The sequence below is a fragment of the Lytechinus variegatus genome, chromosome 6, assembly GCF_018143015.1.
Source record: "Lytechinus variegatus isolate NC3 chromosome 6, Lvar_3.0, whole genome shotgun sequence".
NCBI classification, from domain to species: domain Eukaryota; kingdom Metazoa; phylum Echinodermata; class Echinoidea; order Temnopleuroida; family Toxopneustidae; genus Lytechinus; species Lytechinus variegatus.
In genome coordinates, this window is record NC_054745.1 from 18,572,255 (window position 1) to 18,597,338 (window position 25,084).

At 35.9% G+C, this 25,084-nt stretch overlaps 1 protein-coding gene across 2 annotated transcripts in view; it reads right to left on the reverse strand.

Moving 5' to 3' along the window:
* Positions 1-11,511: 11,511 nt before the first annotated feature.
* The window catches only part of LOC121417133, a 33,318-nt gene continuing 19,745 nt past the window's right edge, over positions 11,512-25,084 (reverse strand). For both annotated transcript variants that reach the window (XM_041610717.1, XM_041610716.1), the window contains 8 exons: positions 24,799-25,030; positions 22,456-22,535; positions 21,688-21,743; positions 19,981-20,100; positions 16,879-16,964; positions 16,331-16,382; positions 14,957-15,097; positions 11,512-14,442 (listed from right to left, as the gene is read on the reverse strand). In XM_041610717.1, the coding sequence (XP_041466651.1) occupies positions 14,332-14,442; positions 14,957-15,097; positions 16,331-16,382; positions 16,879-16,964; positions 19,981-20,100; positions 21,688-21,743; positions 22,456-22,535; positions 24,799-25,030 (878 nt within the window). In that variant the 3' untranslated portion in view covers positions 11,512-14,331. The remainder of the gene's footprint in view (positions 14,443-14,956; positions 15,098-16,330; positions 16,383-16,878; positions 16,965-19,980; positions 20,101-21,687; positions 21,744-22,455; positions 22,536-24,798; positions 25,031-25,084) is intronic.

A 25,084-nucleotide genomic window follows, 5' to 3' on the forward strand; every position in this document is an offset into this window, starting at 1 on the left:
CATGACAAATGCCGTCTGAATTCTACAACGAAGGATAGAAACTTTCAATGGCTTTTGAAAAGTTTCGTCGACGGATTTGCAAGTGGGAAGTATAAAAATGGAGGAAACATATACGACGCTGACTTCATGATGCTACAACCGTAATGGAAAAGTGGGTGGAACGCTTGATTGATGTCAACCAATCCAGCATAACTCATCGCTCTTTGAAATCTGTCAATCAGATATAACGCTTCTTCTTTCTCAAACGCACTTTTAAATGGATGTGGCAAAGTTCATATTTCTTTTTAGAAGCGTCATCAGTAACTTGCACGCTAAAAGTGAATACATATATATATATATATATATATATATATATATATATGTTTATATACAGTGCGTATCAAAAAAAGTTTACACTTTTAACAGGAAAAAAATCCTGTAAAATTATATATTTGTAATATCCTGAAGATTTTTCCACATTTTAAGATTGATACAGATCCATTTAAGCAAATGACGATATTATGTCGAAAAATATTTCCGCTTGAGTGAGCACCGCTGACTTTTGAAAAGTTAGTGAAAAATGATTTGCGCAGAACTTTGGAATAGTTATGCGAACAAAAGTAGACCTTAATCATAAAGAACACGGGGAATTTAGCTATCAAAATTGATTTGAAGATATCTTTTACTTTTTTGAACTTGTTTCCTTGCCCAAAACACTTCAAAGAGTGCATTGAGCCCCACTCCACTCCCCACACACAGAGACCATCGTGACGATATTTGCTTTACACTGAGCTGTGATTTACATGAAATGGCTTAGGCATGATTTCAATTTTGTTAATCATTGTCAAGCTTGGGAAAAGTGTGAAGAAACAAGTATTAAATGAAAAATGAAATGTAAACCCACTTTAAATGATAAAAACTTAGTGAAAAAATGCTGGAGATGTCTGATACAAACTTTTGTTCTCATTCAGTTATGTCCTCAAATCAAGCTGGCAATTAAGGAAAAAGATTGTGCTAAGTGTTGAAATTTTAATGTGGGTGGCAAAATTGTTACAAAATGCTTGAATGTATCCGTTTTATTTCAGTTGACTAAGAAGCAAGGGAAATGTATGAGAGATTTTTCCCAGGGTAAGTTTGATACACCCTTTCCCCTTGACACAGCGTGAAAATGAGCATTTCTGCGCAAACAGATTTCTGCGAGCTTTACAGAAATGGACAGTGCTCACTCAAGTGTAACATTCTGTCAAAACTTTTACTTTCATCTGATTGATGAGATCCAAACCCAAGATTATATGCGAAAAAAATCGCCCTCATGTATATTTCTTAATTCCAGGGGCGTTTTCAAAGTGTAAACTTTATTTTGATACGCACTGTATAGTGAAAAGATAAAGGACGCTCGCTTCATGATGCTGCAAATGCCATGGAAATAAAGGATAAAACGCTTACTTGATGTATACCACTACGATATCCTCCATCGTAACCATTAGTTCTCTGAACCATTGTCACCTTAATGTGGATCAAGGTTGTAGATGAAAACATATCTCGCTGATACATTTAATTTTTTTTTTAAATCTGATTGATCGTTGATTAGTCTTTTAGAAAGTAAAAGGAAACATGACGGAAAAGGGTCTCCAGAGATCATGATACAAACTTTTGTTCAGATTCAGTTATGTCCTCAAATCCAGCTGGCACAAAAAGGGTAAATGTTGTGCTTATTAAGTGTTGAAATTTTAATGTGGGTGGCAAAATTGTTACAAAATGCTTGAATGTTTCCGTTTTATTTCAATTGACTAAAAAAGCGAGGGGAATGTATGAGATATTTTTCGCAGGGTAAGCTTGATATCACCCTTTCCCCTTGACACAGCGTAAAAACGAGCATTTCTGCGCAGATATCTGCGAGCTTTACAGAAATGGACAGTGCTCACTCAAGTGTAACATTCTGTCGAAACTTTTACTTTCATCTGATTGATGAGATCCAAACCCAAGATTATATGCGAAAAATCGCCCTCATGTATATTTTTTTAATTCCAAGGGCGTTTTCAAAGTGTAAACTTTATTTTGATACGCACTGTATAGTGAAACGATAAAGGACGCTCGCTTCATGATGCTGCAAATGCCATGGAAATAAAGGATAAAACGCTTACTTGATGTATACCACTACGATATCCTCCATCGTAACCATTAGTTCTCTGAACCATTGTCACCTTAATGTGGATCAAGGTTGTAGATGAAAACATATCTCGCTGATACATTTCATTTTTTCAAATCTGATTGATCGTTGATTAGTCTTTTAGAAAGTAAAAGGAAACATGACGGAAAAGGGTCTCCAGAGATCATGATACAAACTTTTGTTCAGATTCAGTTTTGTCCTCAAATCCAGCTGGCACAAAAAGGGTAAATGTTGTGCTTATTAAGTGTTGAAATTTTAATGTGGGTGGCAAAATTGTTACAAAATGCTTGAATGTTTCCGTTTTATTTCAATTGACTAAAAAAGCGAGGGGAATATATGTGATATTTTTCGCTGGGTAAGGTTGATATCACCCTTTCCCCTTGACACAGCGTGAAAACGAGCATTTCTGCGCAGATATCTGCGAGCTTTACAGAAATGGACAGTGCTCACTCAAGTGTAACATTCTGTCGAAACTTTTACTTTCATCTGATTGATGAGATCCAAACCCAAGATTATATGCGAAAAATCGCCCTCTTGGATATTTTTTTTAATTCCAAGGGCGTTTTCAAAGTGTAAACTTTATTTTGATACGCACTGTATAGTGAAAAGATAAAGGACGCTCGCTTCATGATCGTTGGTTAGTCTTTTAGAAAGTAAGAAGAAACGACGGAAAATGGGTCTCCGGAGATCATGCAGACTATGTCACGTCTATAACAGTTTTCGCTAGCGCTCTCAGTACGCTGTAGCAGTTCCCACTGCGTCAATGTCATTTTTCTTTGACGCAGCGAGAACTCCATGGATGTAGCGTTGGTGTAATGGGGGTATCAGTTGGCTCTACTTCCAAATAGACGAAATACAGCAAGTCGCGATATCTGCTTGATGTAGTCAGAACGTACACGTTCGCAACATAAGTTTCACAACGACGTGGTGCGGACGTAGCTCGCACGTGATAATGTCACATCTTTCTAGAAAATCGGGCGAAGTTGCCGCTACGCCCGAGAGATTAAAAAAAATCTACAACGTAGCGGGAACTTCATCTAGTGTAAAGGGGGCTTTGATAAATAAATGCCAAATAAATGCGATCCATGCAGAGTGACATGTTTCTACAACCATATCAACAAAATCATTCAAAAGGGAACATCCGCAAATACATGTTACAGAGAGAGAGAGAACAACAGAGAGAGTGTGTGTCGTACAGGAACCATAGAACCAAGGGGGGGGGGGGAGGGGGCTCAGCCCTCCAACAAAAAATGTAAAAAGACCATCTGATTGTGATTCTTTGCATGGTCAGTCCCACACTTGATCTTCGGCCATGGCCCTAGGAATTGGAGGTGCTGCGTGGTCTCCACAGGCAGCACCACCTGTTGTTCTGGAAGATGTGTAAGAATGGGATCAAGGAATCTGACCTTCTTTTTGTAGTGAAAACCCCCTTTTTCAAATTTCTCGAGAACTATTTATTGATGAGGGAAAACCATTTTTTTTGGGCTTTTCAAATTTGTGGGGAACAATATTTGATCTCCATTTCGTAGTGGAAACTTTTTTTTTTGATTTTTAAATTTACATCAGCACCCCCAGTCAAAAATCACTTCGAGTGCCCAGTCCGCAGCCCGTGTGGTGTGTGTTTTGTGGGTCATACAGCCCACGTTTCTATAATATATGAGAAAGAGAGTGAGCGTAAAAGCAAAAAGGAATGTGTTATATGGGAGTAGATGGGATCGTCAACCCATGTATTTTCAAGAAATTGTGAAGCATTCTGTACCATTGAAAGCATAATTTCTATCCAATATCGTCGTTCTATTTGTTTTTTAGTTTGCTCGGTAGTCCAAACAAGATTTTTTTTCTCAAAGGAGCGCATAGGACGACCAAAATTTTATTTTGATTTTTTTTTAATGCAGTCGAAGAAAGCACTAATTGGATGAGAGTTATTTTCGCGCTTGCCCTTCGGTTTTCCTTTATTAAAGATAACTTTAAATTTAACACCACTCTCTATATCCTTCTGGAGGCCAAGTTAACACCATGTCGCTCCCTTCTCTCCCTTTCACATCGTTCTTTCTCTGTTCCACATATCTTTCATCAACCTGCGCTCCTCACTGTTTTCTTAGTGTCCTCAATTGCAGTCACTCGACTCATTTGAAAACTTTATACAGTTTAACACAGTGCTGTTAGTTATAATTGGAGGCCAATTATCGAGTTCGTTGGAGTGCTTACATGACATGTTGCCTAAAAAGGCATGTTTCAATAAATACTTCACAATGATTCAGAGTTTGAAAAAAAAAGAGTTCACGTCCTAAAATTCAACTTTCTAATTGCTATTCACGAGTGCGTCATACATTTCAAAATCCTGGATCCGGTAAGGCAGTTGATTTTGAAATATACGAACTTTGTCTTTTCAAAGCTAAAGGTGTTTTCTGAGGTAAATCTGATGTCCGAATTTATTTAGCACCCATAACTATGCTGTTCCTCAGAAGGGATATGTGAAAGTGTTTGTCTAAAACAAGATGGGATATTAAAAATGTAAGGTGCGAAATAATTGCCCTGGGGTACTCCATACAGGATTCTGTGGGGGCGACGTGAACTAATCATTATGACTCTCGTTTTTCATTCTGAGGGATGTGGGTTCGATTCCTAGCCATGGTGTGTTTTCCTTCAGCAAGAAATCTACCTACATTGTGCTTCACTCAACCCAGTGAGGTGAATGGGAAGAAATTCTTCGAATACCAGAGCGCATTGTGCGCAACACGATTAGCTGGGGTAATATTAGTAGCTCCATGTCGTATCCTCGTGCAAAGAGTGCTTAGATGATCTAGCTATTTCTCAAAAACATGATTTAATCTTGGGTTAGAGCAGGCCAGGGCGATCTGGCTATTCCGACGCGCTGCCTCAAAGACCTAAACATTCTCTTTCTTAACCGCAGTTTCTATTACACATCATATAAAGCATACAGAATAAAAATAAAATTCTGTCGAGTCATGACTGTAGGGATTCACAAAATTTATTTCTTTTATTATTTTCTCTCCATGGCAAGTAGGTGCAATATTATCTGAATGGCAAACCCATTCTAAACGATTTCTAAGCTATTTATGCCCTTCAATAATTGTACTCTTAAAGTAAGGTTTAAGTTAAGGTATAAACACTGGGAAACGTCGTTTTAGCTGACCCATAGCATTTCGAAATCAATAGCTACTTTTCTTTTCACTTCCATACACAGCTATGTCTCCAAGTATAGCGACGAGAGTAATGGACTATTTGACTCCGCCTCTTGTGGCAATGGACATGCGCACAAAAATGATTGACGTATGGCCTACAACTTTCCCAGCGTATAAGCTAAATGTTTATCATTCTCGAACAACACGTCCATGAATGATCACGAAGTAAAAAAAAGTAAAACCTAAATTCACAAAGAATAAAAAACAATGTCTTTCTTTCTTTCTTTCCTACTATGGTATGATAAATGACAAATTAAAAATAATATTGATAGAAAAGGAAATAATATCTGCAAACATATTTTCCTTTCTCTGATAAGTTGACAGTAAATTTATTCTCTTCTGTATCTGTTGATACCGTTTTATTGCGATTTACATAACGTCAATTATAATGAAACAATTGAGAAATCGAAGTATAGAAGACATCATATAAATTTAACCGACCTTCTACACCATCATCTAAACACAGCGCATCGCTTTGTTCAAGTTAATAATGATAAAAGTCTATGGTCTGTATTCTGAAGTCAAGTTTAATTCATACTCTGGTCTAATTCAAAGTCGAAGAGTAGAGGTTCCATGTATCAGGTAATTTGACTCGAGAAATAATTAACTGTCTGGAAATGATGAGATATTTTCACCATTAACGAAATAGGTAAGAGCACAGCAAACATAAACATACAATGTAAAGACAATTTTGACATGTTTGGATTCTCATAACTTTAGCACAGAGATTAGACCACGGTCTATGGTCTAAGACAAACCTGACTTTAGAATACGAGCCATTTTTTCAAAGGATAACCATGTAGGTGTGTGGCTAATAAAGAAAACAAAATTTCTTAAAGGGTTTCGAGGAGAAATTCGTAAAAAATACGAGAGCCTAAGAGACCCGGTGGGTGTTGCATAAAGCTGTTCGTAAGTTAAGAGAGACTTTGAGAACGACTGGTGATCATTTCTTGTGGTAAGTGGTATATTTCATTGGCGATGGTTTAGCGCGTAAGAAAGTATCACCAGTCGTTCTTAAAGTCGCTCATATCATAAAAACAGAAAGAATTAGGAAAATTATCCAACTCCAAAATAGCTTCAGTTATAGTGAATACTGCGCTACCTTATACCTCGGTCACATTTGCTCTACGGCGGTCGTACGGCGAGTCTAAAACAGCTGTCTTATTCATTTTATCCAAACCACCTACATTTTGCTGGTACAAAAAATGTTAAAACGGCTGTATTCGACTCGCTGTACGGCCGCCGTAGAACAAATGTGACCGAGTTATTACTAACCTTGTGATATAGTCTTCGATCGAAATATTTGTTTTTTCAAGCCATGTGTCGAAAGCACATTGACAAAAAGATACATAACTTTATTGATTAATCTTTCGAAAACCATCTTGCCATTCTTTGAAAATCAATGGGAAATATGAACATAAATGTTTTGAAAATATAAGAGAAATGCCAATCAGAAGATAGATGCATAGAAAGAAAACAATTAATCATAATGACTAGTGTAAAATTCCAAATAATAAAACAATATTGCATTCATTCCTTCGTTCATGATGATTTTTTCCGTTTATTCTTATCGTTTATTGTATTTTTTTACTTATCATTTCAAACACCTCCAAACGTGGTTTGTTTTGAAAACTTAAATATGGAAAAAAAATCTTTAAGTCAAATGCTATGTATTTTTTCAGACTCAATTATGATTCTTGGATTTTCAAATGGGTACTTTATAATCATGTATGGTTTCTCAATAATAGGATGCATCAATGCCTCTGTATTCAATAAATTATGTTTCATAATTATCCTGAAGTGACTAAGAAAATATTAAACGTACGCAGAAATACGTATTTTTAGACTACTGTGTAATTCTGTCATACTTGCCAATAATTACGCCATACAGAGAAGTGAATGCGATTGGTTGCTATCGCTATTCCGCTTCAACACAATGGAGATATAAATAAAAGCACTTAGGATATTGCCGGAAGGTTCAGATTCTTTTTCGAAATGCTAATAGAACAAAAAGAGAGGGCATCAAAACACGGCTACCCTCTACGTTCGTTGTTTTTTTTTTATCTAGAATCTTATAAAATATATTTTGCCAGTGTATTCACGTCCATAAATAGAGCTGGGCTCCGTAACACAAAGCATAACGATTGATCGTATGCTTGATTTTTACGATTGATTGTACATTGTAGTCTATGCAATAAATCGTAGAAACATGCTCTACGATCATTGCTGAGCTTTGTGTTACGGGCTCCAGATGTAAAGATTGTTCGGCCTGAAAATCTATTAAAAAGTGTCCCCTAAACCCTATCCAGGTCGTGGGGGGGGGGGGCGGAGGCCAATCCTCAACGATTCGCGCAATATGTTCGCCGCAAGATTTTTTTTGACCGCACCGCTCGCTAACTTTTTACTTTCAAGTCTTGCGCAACTTTTGAGACCAGTTTTGCGTCACCCGGGTACGCGGTTCCGAAATTACTTAACACTATGTAGGTGCATGTCTGACCAAAAATTGCTAGAAAACGTGACTTCGTGTACAAAGTCAATGCAGATTGTGTTTTCAACCAAAAATCATAAATGTATGATTATTTTTAGTTTTGCTGGTCCAAATGTATTTATTTTATGCTGTTAATGATCTCTCAAGAGTCCCCAACAAATTGCAGTGAAAAATCAATGAAAAGCAAAATGTTAAAAAACAATAAAATACATAAGAAATTGATCTGATATTGCCATTTCTTTTCAAGTACACTTGTTAAGAACGCAACAAAGAGTTTCCAAAGATCCAAACATTTGGATCTTTATTTAGGGAGTTAGAGGGAAAAGTGTGATTTCGGATACTAATTATGCATAAATTAGCATGATCACTTAATACCAATTTGCATTAAATAAAATACTATAAAATTTTGTAAATTACGTCCAAGACAACCTGCGTGCCAATTTTCGGCGCGATAGCGCGGCCAACCGCCGAGATCTCAAGGGGGGGGGGGGCATGGGAGGCCCTCCCCCGCTATATGAACTCCCAAAATACCCTGGCCTAGATAGGGTTAAATTTCATATCAAAGGGAAAATAAGAAAACATCAACATGATCAAGTCAAGGATTAAAAACACGATCAAGTTAATTAAAAAACAAAAATATAAAAGAAACGGTTTTGTTAAGATTTTGTGAAAATTCATAGAAAATTAACAAAGTTACAAATTCTCCTATATGCCATGTAATATGAATTCCATAAAAAGCGATTTTCTCAACAAGTTTTTTTTTAATAATATGATGCATTTCACTGTATTCATATTTCATTCCCAAACATTTTCATTATAGAGCTTGTTTGATTTGCCTATTCATTTGAATCTATCAGATGGTGAGCAGTTATTTTTAAAGAAATGCTATACAGATAATGGTACAAATTAAAACCACATGGGTTTTTTTTTATATTAACCCTTCAATTGCAACGATTGTATTGCGAAATATGTACCATAGATCATGCAGATCATGAATGGTGTGAACAAAAACTATACACAATACATTATTTTGTAAAATATATGTTATTATACCATTATATACATTTGTAATATTAACAATTTGTACATAACTATTTACAAGATATAGTATACAGCATGTTTAAAATAAATATTCATTTACATTCCGTCATAAAAACATAAGATAAAATTCGAGAACAATACACTTGAAGCAGAAATCGTAAACTCAGAGCGAGATGAGGGACTAGTTCTGATAAAATAAGAATTCAATCTTTCAAGATTTTTATTTTTACATTTTTTGAGTGAAAGCGTAAAAGATGAACATTTTCACTCCAAAAAAGGTAAAAATACTCTTGAAAGATTGAAATCTAATTCCATCAGGACTCTGAGGAGTGTGATTAGGGGCCAGATTGGCCCATTTGCATTTAGAGAGTATTAACGGCCACACCCTCAGAACTGTAAAAAAAAAAGTACAAGTTGTTTATACTTTAAAAATCAACATACCAAATTTTTGCTGTAGACAAAAGCAAGCAAAAAAAATGGGATCATAAACTTGGTAGGTTTAGATTTAACTCCATGGAGCTCCATGATTTAACCAACCTTTGTGCTTGTTAAAACAAATTCCGAGAGCGCATAAATATTCAAAATAATGCACAGTAATTTGAAATTCTCTCTGAACAGCCGCAATACAGGTAACTATTACATGCACCTTTGAAAATTATGTTCATCTTAACACCAATCAATTAATCAATCAATAATTTTCGATCGCCATTCTTTGGGCTTACGGTTCTCAAAATATTTATGATTCGAAAAATAACCCAAATAGTATACCGCAAACTGGTGAACAATACTCTATGGCTTGCGTCAGCGTCCTTACATCCACACTCATAAAAAAGGTCGATGTATTGGAAACATCGGTTCCATCTGACAGTTACCATAACAACAGTCGGATACCTCTCGTCAGCCAATCGAAATGACAGAAAGTTGTCCAACGTGGATAAAACGCCCTCTTCGGTCCCGTCTTACAAAGAGTTGCGATTGATCCGATCAGCAACTATGAAAAGCCAGCAATACCAGCATCTAAATGTTTTTTGTTTATTTATACATCCATCAGTGTGCTCCACAAAATAAGATTGAGCATTTATTTTGTTGGGAATGTTATGACACTAAATGATTTCCATAAAGTTGACGTTGATCACAATTAAGTCTTTGTAAAACGGCAACCATGGTCCCGTCTTACAAAGAGTTACGATTGATGAATTATATGGAAAAACATCATTTTCATATTTTCTACAAGAAATTTGAACAATGTCCTTGCACACTGAACTTTCAAGAAACAAATGAATGTGTGAATATACATCCTAGGAAACATTTTGAACATGCTTAATTTGTTGACGTTGCTGACTTTCCATAGTTGTGGTTAATTGGAAAAATCGCAACTCTTTGTAAGAAGGGTCCCTGGTCTACCAAACTTATCAACCTCAAAGGTTAACAATTGGTTAACCATCATGTCCGTGCCTTCGAATCCCGCCGCGATGCTAACGTTTTTTGGCAAGGCATTAAGTTGTTAATGGGTACCCACAGGGGCGGATCCAGGATTTTTTTTAGAAAGGGGGTGGGGCACATTTTCCCGAGGAAAAAAATAACCAGCAAAAAAGGTCTTCACTTTCAAATGGGGGGGGGGGGGGTATTTCTATTTTAATGGCATTTTTACATTAAAAATTTTAATTGGTCCTCACAAGGGGGGGGGGCAGCTGCCCTTCTGGATCCGCCAGCATGCACCCAGTAAATTGCTCGACAATCTGGGGTGGGATGTCTTCTTGGTATGCTCCCCAGTGGAACGGACTAAGGGCATACAGGATCAAGTTGGTTATTGCTGGTAAGGCAAACGATAATGACTTTTCGAATTGAACATCAACCAAGGCGACGTCGTAGTCGCCTGTTATGTGTTCAAGGCATATACAAGTCGGTGGAGTGAAGCAATCATACACAGATGATGCACAAAGTCGACTAACAAAGCCTGACATATCGACTACTTGAAGCATCAATTTTTCCCTAAACTACCCCTTTCACCAGGAAAGTGGCTAGGCAGTGTGGAATAGATGCTTGAGAATACCCTGTCGTGGGGTGGGGTGCTTAACACCAATGACTGTGTATAAAACCGACGCATGTTTTTATGGCGTACATAAAGGACAAATCCCATCCCAAATAAAAAGTTGATTAGAATAAAAAGAGAAAAAATCTAACAAGCATAACATTTCATCAAAATTGGATGTAAATAAGGTGATGACATTTTAAAGTTTCGTTCAATTATGTGCACATCCTGGTCGGTATGCAAATGAGCAGACTAGCTGATTGTATCATCCACTAATTATTTCTTTTGTATTTTATTATATGAAGTATTCCCATTTTCTCATTGTCAAGTGAAACAAATATTAATTCCTCCCTGAACATGTGGAACTAGCATTCTTTTAATACTATATGTTTCAGTCAAGTTGGTCCTTATTGTCAAATCTGTAAAAATTTGATATCGTATATTTCAAACATTAAACGACAAAATAAATAGTGAGTAAGGGACATCATCGTCTGTCTCATTTGCATGTCATTAAGTTGTGCATAACTGCATGTTTTTTTAAAAAAAAAAAATAAAAATGCCATAACTTTCTTATTTAACATCAAATTTGATGAAAATTGTAGCATTATGCTAGTTTGGTTTTTCTCTATCTATTCAAATCAACACCTTTCTTGGGTGGACTTGACTTACACGTAATAATCCCGATATAAGCAGGCCTATATATCCACTTAAAAACTGAACATCTAATTTTTTACGTTCGACGTCCAGAAATATCCACCGTTCCTTCGCGAGGGGTATGCGTAAAGGAAGGCTACGAAATAATTGTGATTATCCACCCGCTGTCAGCAAGAAAACATTGCGGTGTTCAAAATTAAAAAGGAATAACGCTATGCTTTTAATCCCTTTCCGATTGCATTGCGTCATTTCCGTAATAACCATAATTAATTAGTTATCAATCAATCAATAAACGATAAATCCTCTCAGCATTGCAATTGAATATAGATTTGCGCAGACACACACTTTCAAGAATTGCACATCACCACATGTTGACTAAAATAATTAACAGTGGAAGACTATCAATTACATTTGAAACAACAACAACAATCGAAGGAGATTATTCGATGCAATGAATAAAATATATAAGGCGCAATTTAACTCGTGGCAAGATGCAGACTTAAAATGGTTCACCCTTCGAAAGGAATACCGTATATGGCGCAATCAAACTTGTTTATTCCAGTGAACCTAGACAGTGCTCATGGTCAAACTTTGCCAAAGGCTATACCAATGGCTTGTGCATTAACCACGATGCGGAAGCGAAGTAAACTCGTGGCGTGCAAACAGTGGTAAGCCTACTAAACATGCTCTAATTAAAACCCCTCTCAGTACATTTAAAAAGACAATGCTTCGCAAGTTTTCATTTTGATCGCACTAAACCAATCAACAAAAGATCATTTTCTCGTTGTTGTCCATTCAACCTCTACCTCGCTTTAAGAATGAACAGTTCTGTGATCTACGATCGCACGATTAGCGAGTATCAGTATCACTGTATCGGATTATCAGAGTCACAAGCAGTGCCTAAATAGTGTTGATGGGGTGAGGGCACATCGTGGTCTAGTGGTTACGACTATCGTCTTTCGATCAGAGGGACGTTGGTGCGAATTCCAGCCATGGCGTGTTTTCCTTCAGCAAAAAATTTACCTACATTGTGCTGCAAACGACCCAGGTGAGGTGAATTGGTACCCAGTAGTATTTATTCCTTGAATGCTTTAGCAGCCATATGGCGACTAGCTACAGGCGGGGTAATAGTATGATATTAAGTATCAAGCGCAGTAGAGTAAATGCAATTATAGTAGCTGCGCCATATAAATTGACCATATTATTATCATTATTACTGGGTATTACTAAACCTACTGAATTGCTACAAATATTATCGCTTGTCTGATAATGATAAGGCTTGTACTGAATATCTATTTCATTATTATAGTACAGAAACAGATGTCTGTAAAAAGAATTAAAAGTGATTAATAAACCACTTTACATCTGGGTTTTAAACTTCTTTAGCAAATTGTAACAAGATTCATTGTTCTAAATGAACCGGACGATCTTGTGATAGATAGATTAATTCATATGAGTAAGTTCGTGCTGCCACTGAATGCACAAAGTAAAGAACAAAATAACATGGACACACAGAATTGTTTCACCCTCACCAACATATATTGCAACACACTTTTACAAAATAAATATATTTTTCATGTGGTATAAATATATTTTGTTCATAATATATATTGCTAGTTAGGTCTTCCATTTACATTTTGTAAGTGGTAATCACATCGATCGGAACATCCCTGTTTTTCGATCGTTCCGCTAACTCGTTTTTGGGTGAGGTAATTAGTTTCTATAAACCGGGGAATATTCTATTCCATTTCGCAGGGATGGAATAAATTCAATTCAAAGAATGTTCTAGAAAACATGAGTATATCCTTAAAATAATTCCAAAATATATATGTACATCTGATTTCATCTTAAAATACATATTTACAACTGTACAATTTGGTGTCACAATATGCATGATCATGGAAATTGATTCCAATAAAAATAGCGATAAAAATAGGTACAAGACTTACACGTTGTACACCTTGCCAAAATGATAACACAATCATATCTTTGGTGATGCGATTTTTGTGAAATAAAACATCGCACGTAAGATTTTGGGACAAATTCCCCAATTTCAAACGTTTCTTAACCATGATGAAACCAGACAGGATAAATGTTACATATGCTACTAATGTACTGTTGTATAAGATAACAATGTCACATGCTATGAATTGATTTTCAACAACCCTTGTTTTGGTGTTTGTATCCATACACAAAGTTGTGAATCTATAAAAAAAAAACGAGCTCATTGAACAATGTATTGAACACGCAAGTTTTTCTACTCATCAGCGAATCATTGCAAGATAGATATTTTTGACGACCCACTATGCATGTTAAATAAAGCTTTCTTGGATCCCTGACGTATCTTGGCAAAAACCTAGGTACTTTTTTCAAGAAAACACTGTGGTTCAAGAGCAGGTGGGCGTTTCATAAAGCTGTTCGTAAGTTACGAAAAACTTTGCGCACGACTGAAACATGTTCTGAGGTCATAACTCAATAACATAGGGATATTACATAGCACAAGAAAGTATCACCAGTCGTGCGCAAAATCATCGTATCTTACGGACAGCTTCATGAAACACCCACCAGGATGTCAGACCTGGATCGAATCACAAAGGTACATAATTCCGAGGCTGCGAGACCTATACGAGTCAAAAATATGTAACCACGTTGCAGTGACTAAAATGTATGTTTAATGGTTGCTCGCAAGAAGGAAGTTTCCATCTCTGACCTCAGAGTCGGATGGTTTCGTACTCATTGGCAGAATAGCGCAAAAAAAAGTTTATTTCAGTTTTCCAAATACTTCGAGATACTGGAACGGATAATAACCACTTTTGCGCCCGGTCCTCACTTGACTCCAACCATTATCCTCAGGGGACATCTGAATCACAACCTACGGAGGGATACAACGTAAAATAATAATGAGAAATATTAATAGACTTTTGGTAAAAACGTGGTGTAAATTTTGGGATTTCTTCTTTACTAAAAAGTTATTCAATTTCCTAAGGAAAAACAAGCACACCGAAAGATGGTGTAGATTTTTGGGAATAAAAGTGCTATTAGTTTCTTCCCGAACAAAATTTGTTTTATTTCTAAGGGAAAGAAACAAACAAGTACACTTCAATATAGGAACTACCATGCGACGAACGTAGAGGTCGTCAACACTACAAAGCGTAGACGCCCTCTAGGTTCGTTGAAACTGCTGTAACTGGGCGTTGTGGCGTGTGCCTGTAATTCAAGCTGTGGGGAAGTTACAAATTGATGCAGAGGTTCGAGCCCTGGTCACGTCTTTCGGATAGTGACGTTAAAGTTCGGTCCCAGACGTAAATAATCATTTCTGATTGATACGCGTCTGACAAAACTCGAACACACACGGTTAAGGTTTCCAGCTCTAATCTTCCCCCTACCTGTCCCTTCCGCAGCGTAAGACCATCCTCTTTCTCGTTGGATGCCTTGAAGCTATGTACTACTATCATTACTCTCTCCCAGGGTTGGAGGAAAGTCACGCAGAATGCTGGAAAATATCCAAACCGACCATCACAATCCCCCTGGGAAATAAATTAATAATTATTGAATACAATCATTTATGATGATGATAATAACAAAATATAACAGAGTGTACACAACAAAAAAATACAACGCTGTTTACTGTCTGAACCTTACAGTAATTGTTTAAACGATTTAAACAAGTGTTTAAATCTTAAGCAGCAAAGTTCAATTTTCAACAGCTAATCTTCAATAAATTAAATACGATTGTTTAAACGGTTAAACAAATACTGTAAAGTTCATATCGTAAACAGCGTTTTTACTGTGTGTATATACTGATATACTGATATAACAGAAAGTAACTACTACTCTATGCGCTTCAGAGTATAAAGAATAGAAAAAAGTATTACTAAGTTCACTTTGATATATTGAGGTACTAAAGCGTCAGAATAACTTTGTTATAACGACTGAATACATTAATATTTATTAATCAGAGAAATTTCCAAGTGTAAACACGAAATTCATATAGTACACTTTGCACATTAAAAGATGTTTGAAGCGCAAGAACAACTTAAACCAACAGCAGCAAAAATACTTTACAGGATTAAATTTTTAACGACGAATTAATGCATGAAATGATTTCATTGTTTGAGCAAATATCACAGCTTCATGGCTGAATTGAACTAGATTCTGATTCAAGTTCAACTGATTTAAATAGGGAACAAATGGATGTATGACTAAAAGGGAGTGTTCAGGTTATCTTTTAAGATGAGAAAATCCTGTAGAAAACATACATTCGGTAAATGAGAATTGGAATTATAATTAATATGCCTGAACAGAATCAGTGCAGTGTCTCGAATCTTTAACAAAACCATTGATACACATTATGATTCCCTCTTGAGAAACTTGTCTTGGAAGGCAAGGTTCTGGAGAACAAGTTTAGATGACGGCCGCCTGTACAATTCTTTATTATGAGGACAGTGATGATTATGAGGATGAATGTTTTGACTTATGTACTAGTTTGATGATATTTGGTCTAAATATTTTGCCAAATTCATTAACGTAGCATGGGAAGAAACGATAATTCATGATTTCAGCGCCAAGTAGCTGGTAAAAAAAATTCGCATGAATATAAAACTGTCTTAACTACGAAAGCAGTTCTATGCATTTTCGTGATGAGTGCGCGTCATTAGGATGCACCTTTTCAATTCAATGGGATCTATTCTACGCCTCTTCTTTGCTTCATTACCTCTGATAACATCGACCCCTTCAAAGTAATGGTACAACCTATTTACCTTCCACCAATCAGAACCCTCATCCTCGGCTACTCGAACTTTTTGGCCAGCCCTAGAATAAGAAAATAGGGATATGCAATAAATCCTAAGTTACTAATCGATATGGGAATAGCATGAAATTGCCCATTGAACATAGTAATATAGCTGAAGTTACAAAATTTATTATCTGCACCCCCTACTTCAGAATCCTTGATTCCATTGATTTTACTATGTGTAAATAAATAAAGATTTCATTTCATTGGAGTATATTGTGTTGCCCCTGGTAAAAATGTTTACTTGAGGCAAATCATTTTGCTATCAAAATTGAAAATTAATTAATAAACAAAAGGCATTTTGTTTAATGAAATCTTCCGAATGTTTTACATTTTGACTTGTGTTAATTAAATTACTTGATTTTTTACATTATGTAAAGGTTTAAAGAAACAATCTATGACAATTTAAGGAGGAAAGGGAGATTGAAATAAGGCTTTAGTTGTGTATCTGTGTGGGTAAAGAGAAATATACACCACCCATTGTATACCCATTTCTATAGAAAAAACCCTTCTTACTTTAGTGAAAGGTCGTCTCTTAGCATGCCTTCAAAGTCATAGAGACACACATACTCCCTCCCCGGCGCAGGGCTGGTCGATGCATCCTAATGAAAATTAAACACAACGACAATTAGTCATGAAAGTAAAAGATCCAAGAATATTGCTTTGACCTCTCTTGACTTAGAAAAATAACTTAGTACTGAAATTTACGTTGTGTGTGTGTATAGTAAATGGAGACAGGTGCCAAAGAAAAGTCGCTATACTGGTTATGGAAACTATACGATACATATATAAATGCCTATTATTATTATTATTATTATTATATATATATATACATATATATGTATATATACATATATACAGTGCATCCCAGAAAAAACGAAACCGAGATTAAGCGATGATTTATCATAACTTAATCACAAATACAATAGACAAATGACCTACCAATGTAAAGCTTAGAATCTCCTCTTTCATCTGATCAAGAAGTAAAAAAAGTTATGTTCCCTCGAAACAATGCTTGTATTTCCATAATTTCATTAAATAAACGTGTTTTCACCGGTTTCTCAAAGAAACTATCGCATGGTTAACAAAAGACTTAATGCATGGCTGATCGTCAACAGAACGGAGTGTTGAGTGAGTTTGAACGCTAGCCCAAATTATTGAAATTCAAGCCTTATTTCAAATAACCAGAACTTTTTTATTTCTTGACCATTTTCTGTAATTGAGGTATCAAATTAAAGGGCAGATATTGAACCTTTTAGACACTTGGTTTTCTTTTTGAAACCCAGATACAGCCCACCAAATGACTTTTTGCTATCCCATATTCAAATTTCTTTGCTCACTCATGCATGAATGTGAAATAATCTAAGTAATATCAGAAGAAGAGACTCTAAGCTTTACAATGGTAGGTCATTTGTCTATTGTTTTTGTGATTAAGTTATGATAAATCATCGATAAATCTCTGTTTCGTTTTTTGTGGGACGCATTGATATATATATATATATATATATATATATATACATATATATTTATATAATTTCCACTTGAACGTAACATGCCACCTTTTCAACTTCAATTAATTTACAATTTAAGGAGTCCGTTCCTTAATTCAATTTCGTGTGTAAACATTTGTTACCTTTTTATATTGAATTTGTTTCACTTGTCTATACTGTGCAATGGCAATCCGAAGTTAGCCACGTTACAATGAATACGAATGGGTCAAATAAGAAACCTTGAGGAACACTGCTGGAAATATGACAAATCCAAAAGACTAGTATCATAAAACCATTAAAAATGTACATCATCCCGAAAACACGTATTTTAATGGAATGTCACAACAATTATTTCTTCAGAACAAATGTTACATTATGAGTATGTTTCTAACATGCAGATTAACTAAAATTTTGATGTTAGAGACAATTAATATTATCGTTATGGTTTGAGAATTAACACACACACTACCTTACTCTGCACATTACACTCGTGATATATTTTTCCTATACTATGAAACAATTGTGTTCGGTATAACCACGTTAATACTAACATGGTTAGTTATTATTTTCATGCAAGTTCGTCTTCTCTCATTGTCTTGAAGCATTGATGGGATTCCTACAAAAAAATTAACATACGCTCCCAAAATAACCTATGTTGATATCCTATCAAACATATATACAAAACAGTTCTTAAATACTTTAGACCAAATAGGGCTGGACAAAAATTGTGACCAATTTTTCGTAAAAACTTGTCACTTACTGTTGATCAAGACAAGTTACATTTTGAAAAGCTGTTTACCAAACACCAAATATGTGGTCAAAGTTTCGCACGTTTAATAGAGTACCAGCGATGTTTAAATATCTGTCACATTTTATCGTGTACATGTACAACATGGGAGAGGATTGTGTGTGATTTTGTGAAAGTATGATAGTGAGAGGAGGGCTCTATTCCGTTCTATACACAATCAAGTAATCGTACCACAATATACCAAAATATACGGTTTCAGTTACATGTTAGCAAAGCACATCATATTTCATAAGTTCTTACTCCATAGGTAATCTATATCAAGTGAATGCATTAGATAATGAAGTGCGCCATTATGATGATCAAAAAGTGAGTATGAATGGTGATGAAGTTAATAGGAAAATAATGATAACAACAACAGTGATATTGGTGTTAATATTGAAAATAATCAGGAAAAATTATAACGAAAAATTTTAAATAGTTATAACAAGGACTGGTAATAGTCGTGTTATGTTAAGTATGATGATGAGAGCGTGAAGATGGAATTGTGCCTGGACGCAATGTGTGTTTCCCTATGCCCTAGTCATGCTAGTGTATACATGTTTCCGCACAATAATAAACCACACCGGTGTATTAAAAATAGACCTGTTGTTATCATTTGCTATCTCAAAGCATAACAGCAAAAAAGCATGTTGGTTAAGTTAGTAAAGTTAGTAGCACGTACCACGTAATCAATTATTCATGCAATAGTAAAGCATAAATACCAGAAATCATACACTTACACCAAAAAAACAAGAGCATTCAGTACAAAACAAAGGTGCATGTAGATCTACATGCTCACAATCTTGGCTGAATTGAAAATAAAAAATAGGCCTTTCGAATCCATTCCTTGAATTTTACCTTATAATGCCCATATTGGCCAAGTGTCCTCTCCAAAAAAATGTATTCCTAAAAAGACAATTGATCAACGCCCTACTTTGCACTCGACCATTACGCATCGGTTGTATAACACAATGTATTGACAATAGCCCGAGATAAAAAAAATACCCGACAATTCAAGCCATATTGGAATTTTGGTAACAGTTTGTTACAAGTTAAATAAAAATAACGGCGTTTCATTTTAATTGGCTTAATATAGGGGGGGGGGGGGGGTTGAATATGATAAATTTGAACCACATTTCCTAGCCAAAAGGAACAAACACAACAAATTCGCCTAAATTCGTCATTCTTTCTCTTCCTTACACCACATCCAGCCAAGGTTGCGTGTTATACATACCAATAAAGCGGATGTGATTTATAACCGTGCAAAGTAAAACAAAAGTATTGCCGATATATACACATAAAACGGAATGGACAAAATATAATATTTCTCTTTGAGGTCACCTTACAACACTTGACTGAACTTGAAATAACGCGACCAGAATATTTTTGCCGGGTTGGAAGGGTGGACGTAAACCGCACATTCATGACGTCAGAGGCAGAAGAGGAGTGACGTGGGGGATTCTATGGTAGCGCAAAGGGGGAAATCATTCTCAAAGTCAAAATTATTCTCGAGGGAAATGGGTCAATGCAAAAAATAAATACATTAATTACCATATAGTTTTACCTCAAATCTGATGATTTTCAACGTTTCTTTGCGGGGGAAGGGGGATAATTATTATATAATAGGGACGAGGTATTCGGGAGGAAATCTGGGAGAAATAATAGACATGGCTATGGAAACGTAGGACAACAATTCAACTTTCAGATAAATCAACTCTTAATACAAATTTTCGTAGAATGTATGACGTACATCAGCAATATACCTCAATGAACCAATACAATTCTGTTTTGTTTTGAAACAAATGATCATTGATATGCAGCATCAAGTTTAATGAATATACAGGAGGAAATGTGAAAATGCGAACACTTAAGAAGTTCATAGAACAAAAAGTAAACCACTTTGCTACACCCATATTGCAAAGATTCACGGCAAAAGAAGGAAAGAGGTGAAAGAAAATATCACTGCAAACTTGGAAAATTTTACTGAATTGAGAAGAAAATGTTCTATAAGATTATTGATACAGTGCGTCCCACAAAAAACGAAACCGAGATTTAGCGATGATTTATCATAACGTCATCATAAAAACAATAGACAAATGACCTACCAACGTTACGTTTAGAATCTCCTCTTTCATCTGGTACTACTTAGATTATTCCTCATTCATGCAAGAGTGAGCAAAAATAATTCCCCAAAAGGATGTCAAAAACTCATTTGGCGGGGGTATCTTAATTTTAAATAGAAAGTCACATGACTGAAAAGTTCAATATTTGCTCTTTAATTTGATACCTTAATCACGGTAACAAAAGACTTAATGCATGGCTGATCGTCAACAAAACGGAGTGTCGAGTGAGTCTGGACGCTAGCATGTAAAACCTCTTCATTTAATGAAATTATTGAAAATCAAGCCTTGTTTCAAATAACCAGAACTTTCTTATTTCTTGACCATTTTCTTTAATTGAGGTATCAAATAAAAGAGCAGATATTTAACTTTTTAGGCATGTGATTTTCTTTTTATATTCAGATAGGCCCCCGCCAAATGACTTTTTGGTATCCAATCTTCAAATTGGTTTTGCTCACTCATGCGTAAAAGAGAAATAATCTAAGAAATTTCAGAAGAAAGAGATGATTCTAAGCTTTACAATGGTAGGTCATTTGTCTATTGTATTTGTGATTAAGTTATGATAAATCATCGATAAATCTCGGTTTTGTTTTTTCTGGGACGCACTGTATAATGGCAAAATGGCAGTATTTGACATACATGTACACAGAGTCTACTATCCATACACTCATAAATTAATGGTAAAGATACCCATTAATTTCTTTATTTTTGTGATTATTTATTAATTATTATCGTACTTATTATCATTATTATCAATAACATTATCTTAGTTTTTAATCATATACATACATCGTTTCTAGCTAATTGCTCAAACTTGTTTTACTTACATGTAGGTTTGAACAATTATTTTTTCTAGAGATAAAATTCTTGCTGAAAGATATGTGTAAACAAGATATGAAGAATGTTTCATTGTGTCCATCATACTTACATTCTCAATAGGAGGTGGCGGTTCGCTCTTTCGACCATTTGTGCTTGATTTGTGTGCTGAAAAGGAATAATGACCAGAATGTTTTGTTTTACTTGATATAGGCTAATATGAATTAATTTGTTTCGATCAAAGAGAGCGTAAAGAAACATCAGACGGATAAACATGGGCGATTTATTTCAAGTAAACTAAGCTTGCAATGACACAGGAAGGTTGTGTAGCACAGACACCGACGTGCTATGCATTTTGCACAGAGTTTCAATGTCAAGGAACTCTGCACTCTCATCTCAAATCAAAGTCCTCATCTGGCTCTTATTACAGCTAACACAAACGAAATGTACCCATATCTGGATTTGGAAGACAGACATTCCATCAACTAGAACATTTCCATAATAACTTATTTCGTTCCAATTTCATAAATCTTATCACCGTTCCTCTCTCATCTGAGTCGGAGAACTTGTGAATATAGCGGTCTTTTTTTCTCCTCTTGAACTCTTCCTCTCAATATTACTGAGACCACCACTTTTCTTGATATCATCAAACCATGTGCCTGAACCCCGTTCAGGTTTACGCTCTACTGATTAAGCCCTCTAGCATGCTTTTCTTCAACACTACTGTACATAATGTTTTATTCTGGACTTTAATCAGTTTTCTTCCTTTGCCATGATGTTGCTAGTTTTCATCACCTAATTGATAACATTCTGCGGAAACGCCATACTAGATATTCGATATTTATTAAAAATTTGACTGGATATATCATTAGATACTCACATGGTTCGGTATCAAAGGACATGCTCTTCCCGTAAGATTGCAGAATCTTCCTTCTTGATTCCTCTCCTGCTTGGTTTGGGCTGATGGCCGACCGGACACGAGGGCGCCCCACATAGGTGGGTGTGGGAGTAGAGTGGGCGGTGGGGGCGGCAGACGGTAAAATAAAAACACGATTTTCCCGAGTTTGGTTAATATCATGGAGGGGGGAGGAAAAGTGACGACCGAGACTACCAAACTGCCCTACGGATCTATGGGGGTAAAGGATTGTCAAGGTAGGCGTAGGTGTACGGTGGTACATGGTGAGGAGGTTGGGGTGCATGAAGGTTGATGGGTGATTTCCGATAGAGCGTGGGTGTGGGAGCAGGTTATAGGAGATGCAGTAAGGGTGTGGGCGGGGTGCATTAAGGTTGTTGGGTGTTTTCAGAGAAGGGTGGATGTGTGAGGGGGTATGATGGGTGCAATGAGGGTATGGGCGGGGTGCATGTAGGTTGATGAGTGTTTTTCGATGGAGCGTGGATGTGTAAGCGGACGTGTGGGTGTGCAATGGGGTAAAATGGATGCGGATAGGGTGTATTCAGGAGGTGCAATGAGGTAAAGTGTGGGGTGGATTTTGTTGAAGGCAAGGGTTATTAAAAAAAGGACAACGTTTTGTCAGCTTAACAACACGTGGAATAGTGTAACAGTGTCAAGATTAGGTCATGCAAGCAACAATGTGTGGAATAAAGGTATGCGATTGAAATGGGCGACAGAATGAAAAAAAAACATGCAAAAGACAACAAGACGAGATGAAATATATATAAAAGAACGTGTACCAATACCAAACCATGCGGATGTAATACAAAGAACATGATAAGAAACAGATAAGGACAGGCAAGTGACAGTGTATGCAATATAGGGACATGCAGGTGACATTTTGTTAAAATATAGGGACATGCATTTCCCAAAGTGGTAATACATAAGGACATGCGGGTGGCAGCGTGTGACAATACAAGATCATAGTGATGGCAGCATAATGACATGTGACAATGCAGCGACATGCGCGTGACAGTATGAGAACGTGCAGGTGACAGTGCATGACGATATACGGACGTGTATAACAAACGGACATATGGTATTTCGTGACAATAAGAACATATATGTGACATTGCACGAAAATGCATGTGACGTTGACAGAGTAATAACATGGTAGAAAAAACAAATACATGCAGTGTCTTTGTTTGTTTAGGTCGATTTATTACCCCAAATGACAAGAATTTGTTGTACATAGCAAGATTTCGATTTTAAATTCATAAAAAGTTTAATCGCAATGGAATGTTAGTTAAAAGCGAAAATAAAAAAGTATAAAAATAAAACTGACAATAAATAATCGTGGATATCAATATATTGTCATATAAGATGTATTTCATAATATGGAAAAATATTCATTTAATTTTTTTTTCAAAATTTACATCGGTTCAGTAGTAGATAAAATTAATAATTCTCAATGTGGATAGTATTTCGAGTAAATTGTTGCCGGTCATAGGTCGGAATAATGATCGTTTGCCGACAATGAATATAGATTAATTCACATTTCAAAGATGGAATAAAGGAATAAAAATGCAAAATCAATAAAATAATTGCATTTCAGAAACAGATTCATATGCATGCCATAAGAAGAAAAGAAGGGGAATAGGGAAAGCAGAATATTAAGTTAGTGCAGTGACGTTTGGTACAAACGTGTTAGATAGGTTGAATATTATTTGTGGGAAATATATTCAGTATTAAAACATAATTTTCATGTATATCAAATAAGAAATTAATAATGAATAGACGACATAATTCCCTTTAATTACATACAGATATTGTTTGATTTTAAATACAGGACAAAAGTTGTTGACATTATGTTATCAACATTAATATAGTTTATTAGAACAACGCGATTTATAAGAAAAACAGTTTAGGTAGGATAAAATGGAGAGGAAGTAAAGAAAAGAATATAATTAGCTCTGAAATCATAAAATATTTGGACATTTCAATAAAATAGAAAGCGCACTTTAGAATGGAAGCATAGATATACTTTTAAAAATAAAGTCCGTTATCGTGAAAAATAAAGTTTACTTGTCACTAAATGAGGCACACTACATACAAAGTCTCATGTGTCACATTTGTAACACCAAATCGTCCATTGCTATGTCTTCGACCAAAAATGAATATCGCTACTAAGCCGTACTATTAAATATCAACGGGGTGGTGATATTTTTCTCATTATTTGTTAATTCGATCAAAAGACAACTTTTCGAATGAACTGAATGATGGTAATTGAATAAATATTTGTCAAGTGTGACTAGAGGAACCATGACTAACCTATGCGGTGCTGATTTTGGCGTTCCCGATCTCCGCGTCGGCGAATCGGGTGCTAACAGGAAATTACTCTCGTTAGCAGGTGACGCCTGTTGCGGCTTCGACTTAGAGGGCGTCCCTTTCGGACTTCCTGAAGACATCGTTGATGATACTGACCCTCGACGGGCCATGTCGGAAGTGGATCCTGATAAACTAGCAGCACATTTGATCGTGTGGTAGATGGGATCAACTGGTTCTGTAGGGGGGGGGGGGAAGCATCAAATTTTGAAAAGGTTGATTAAAAGGGTGG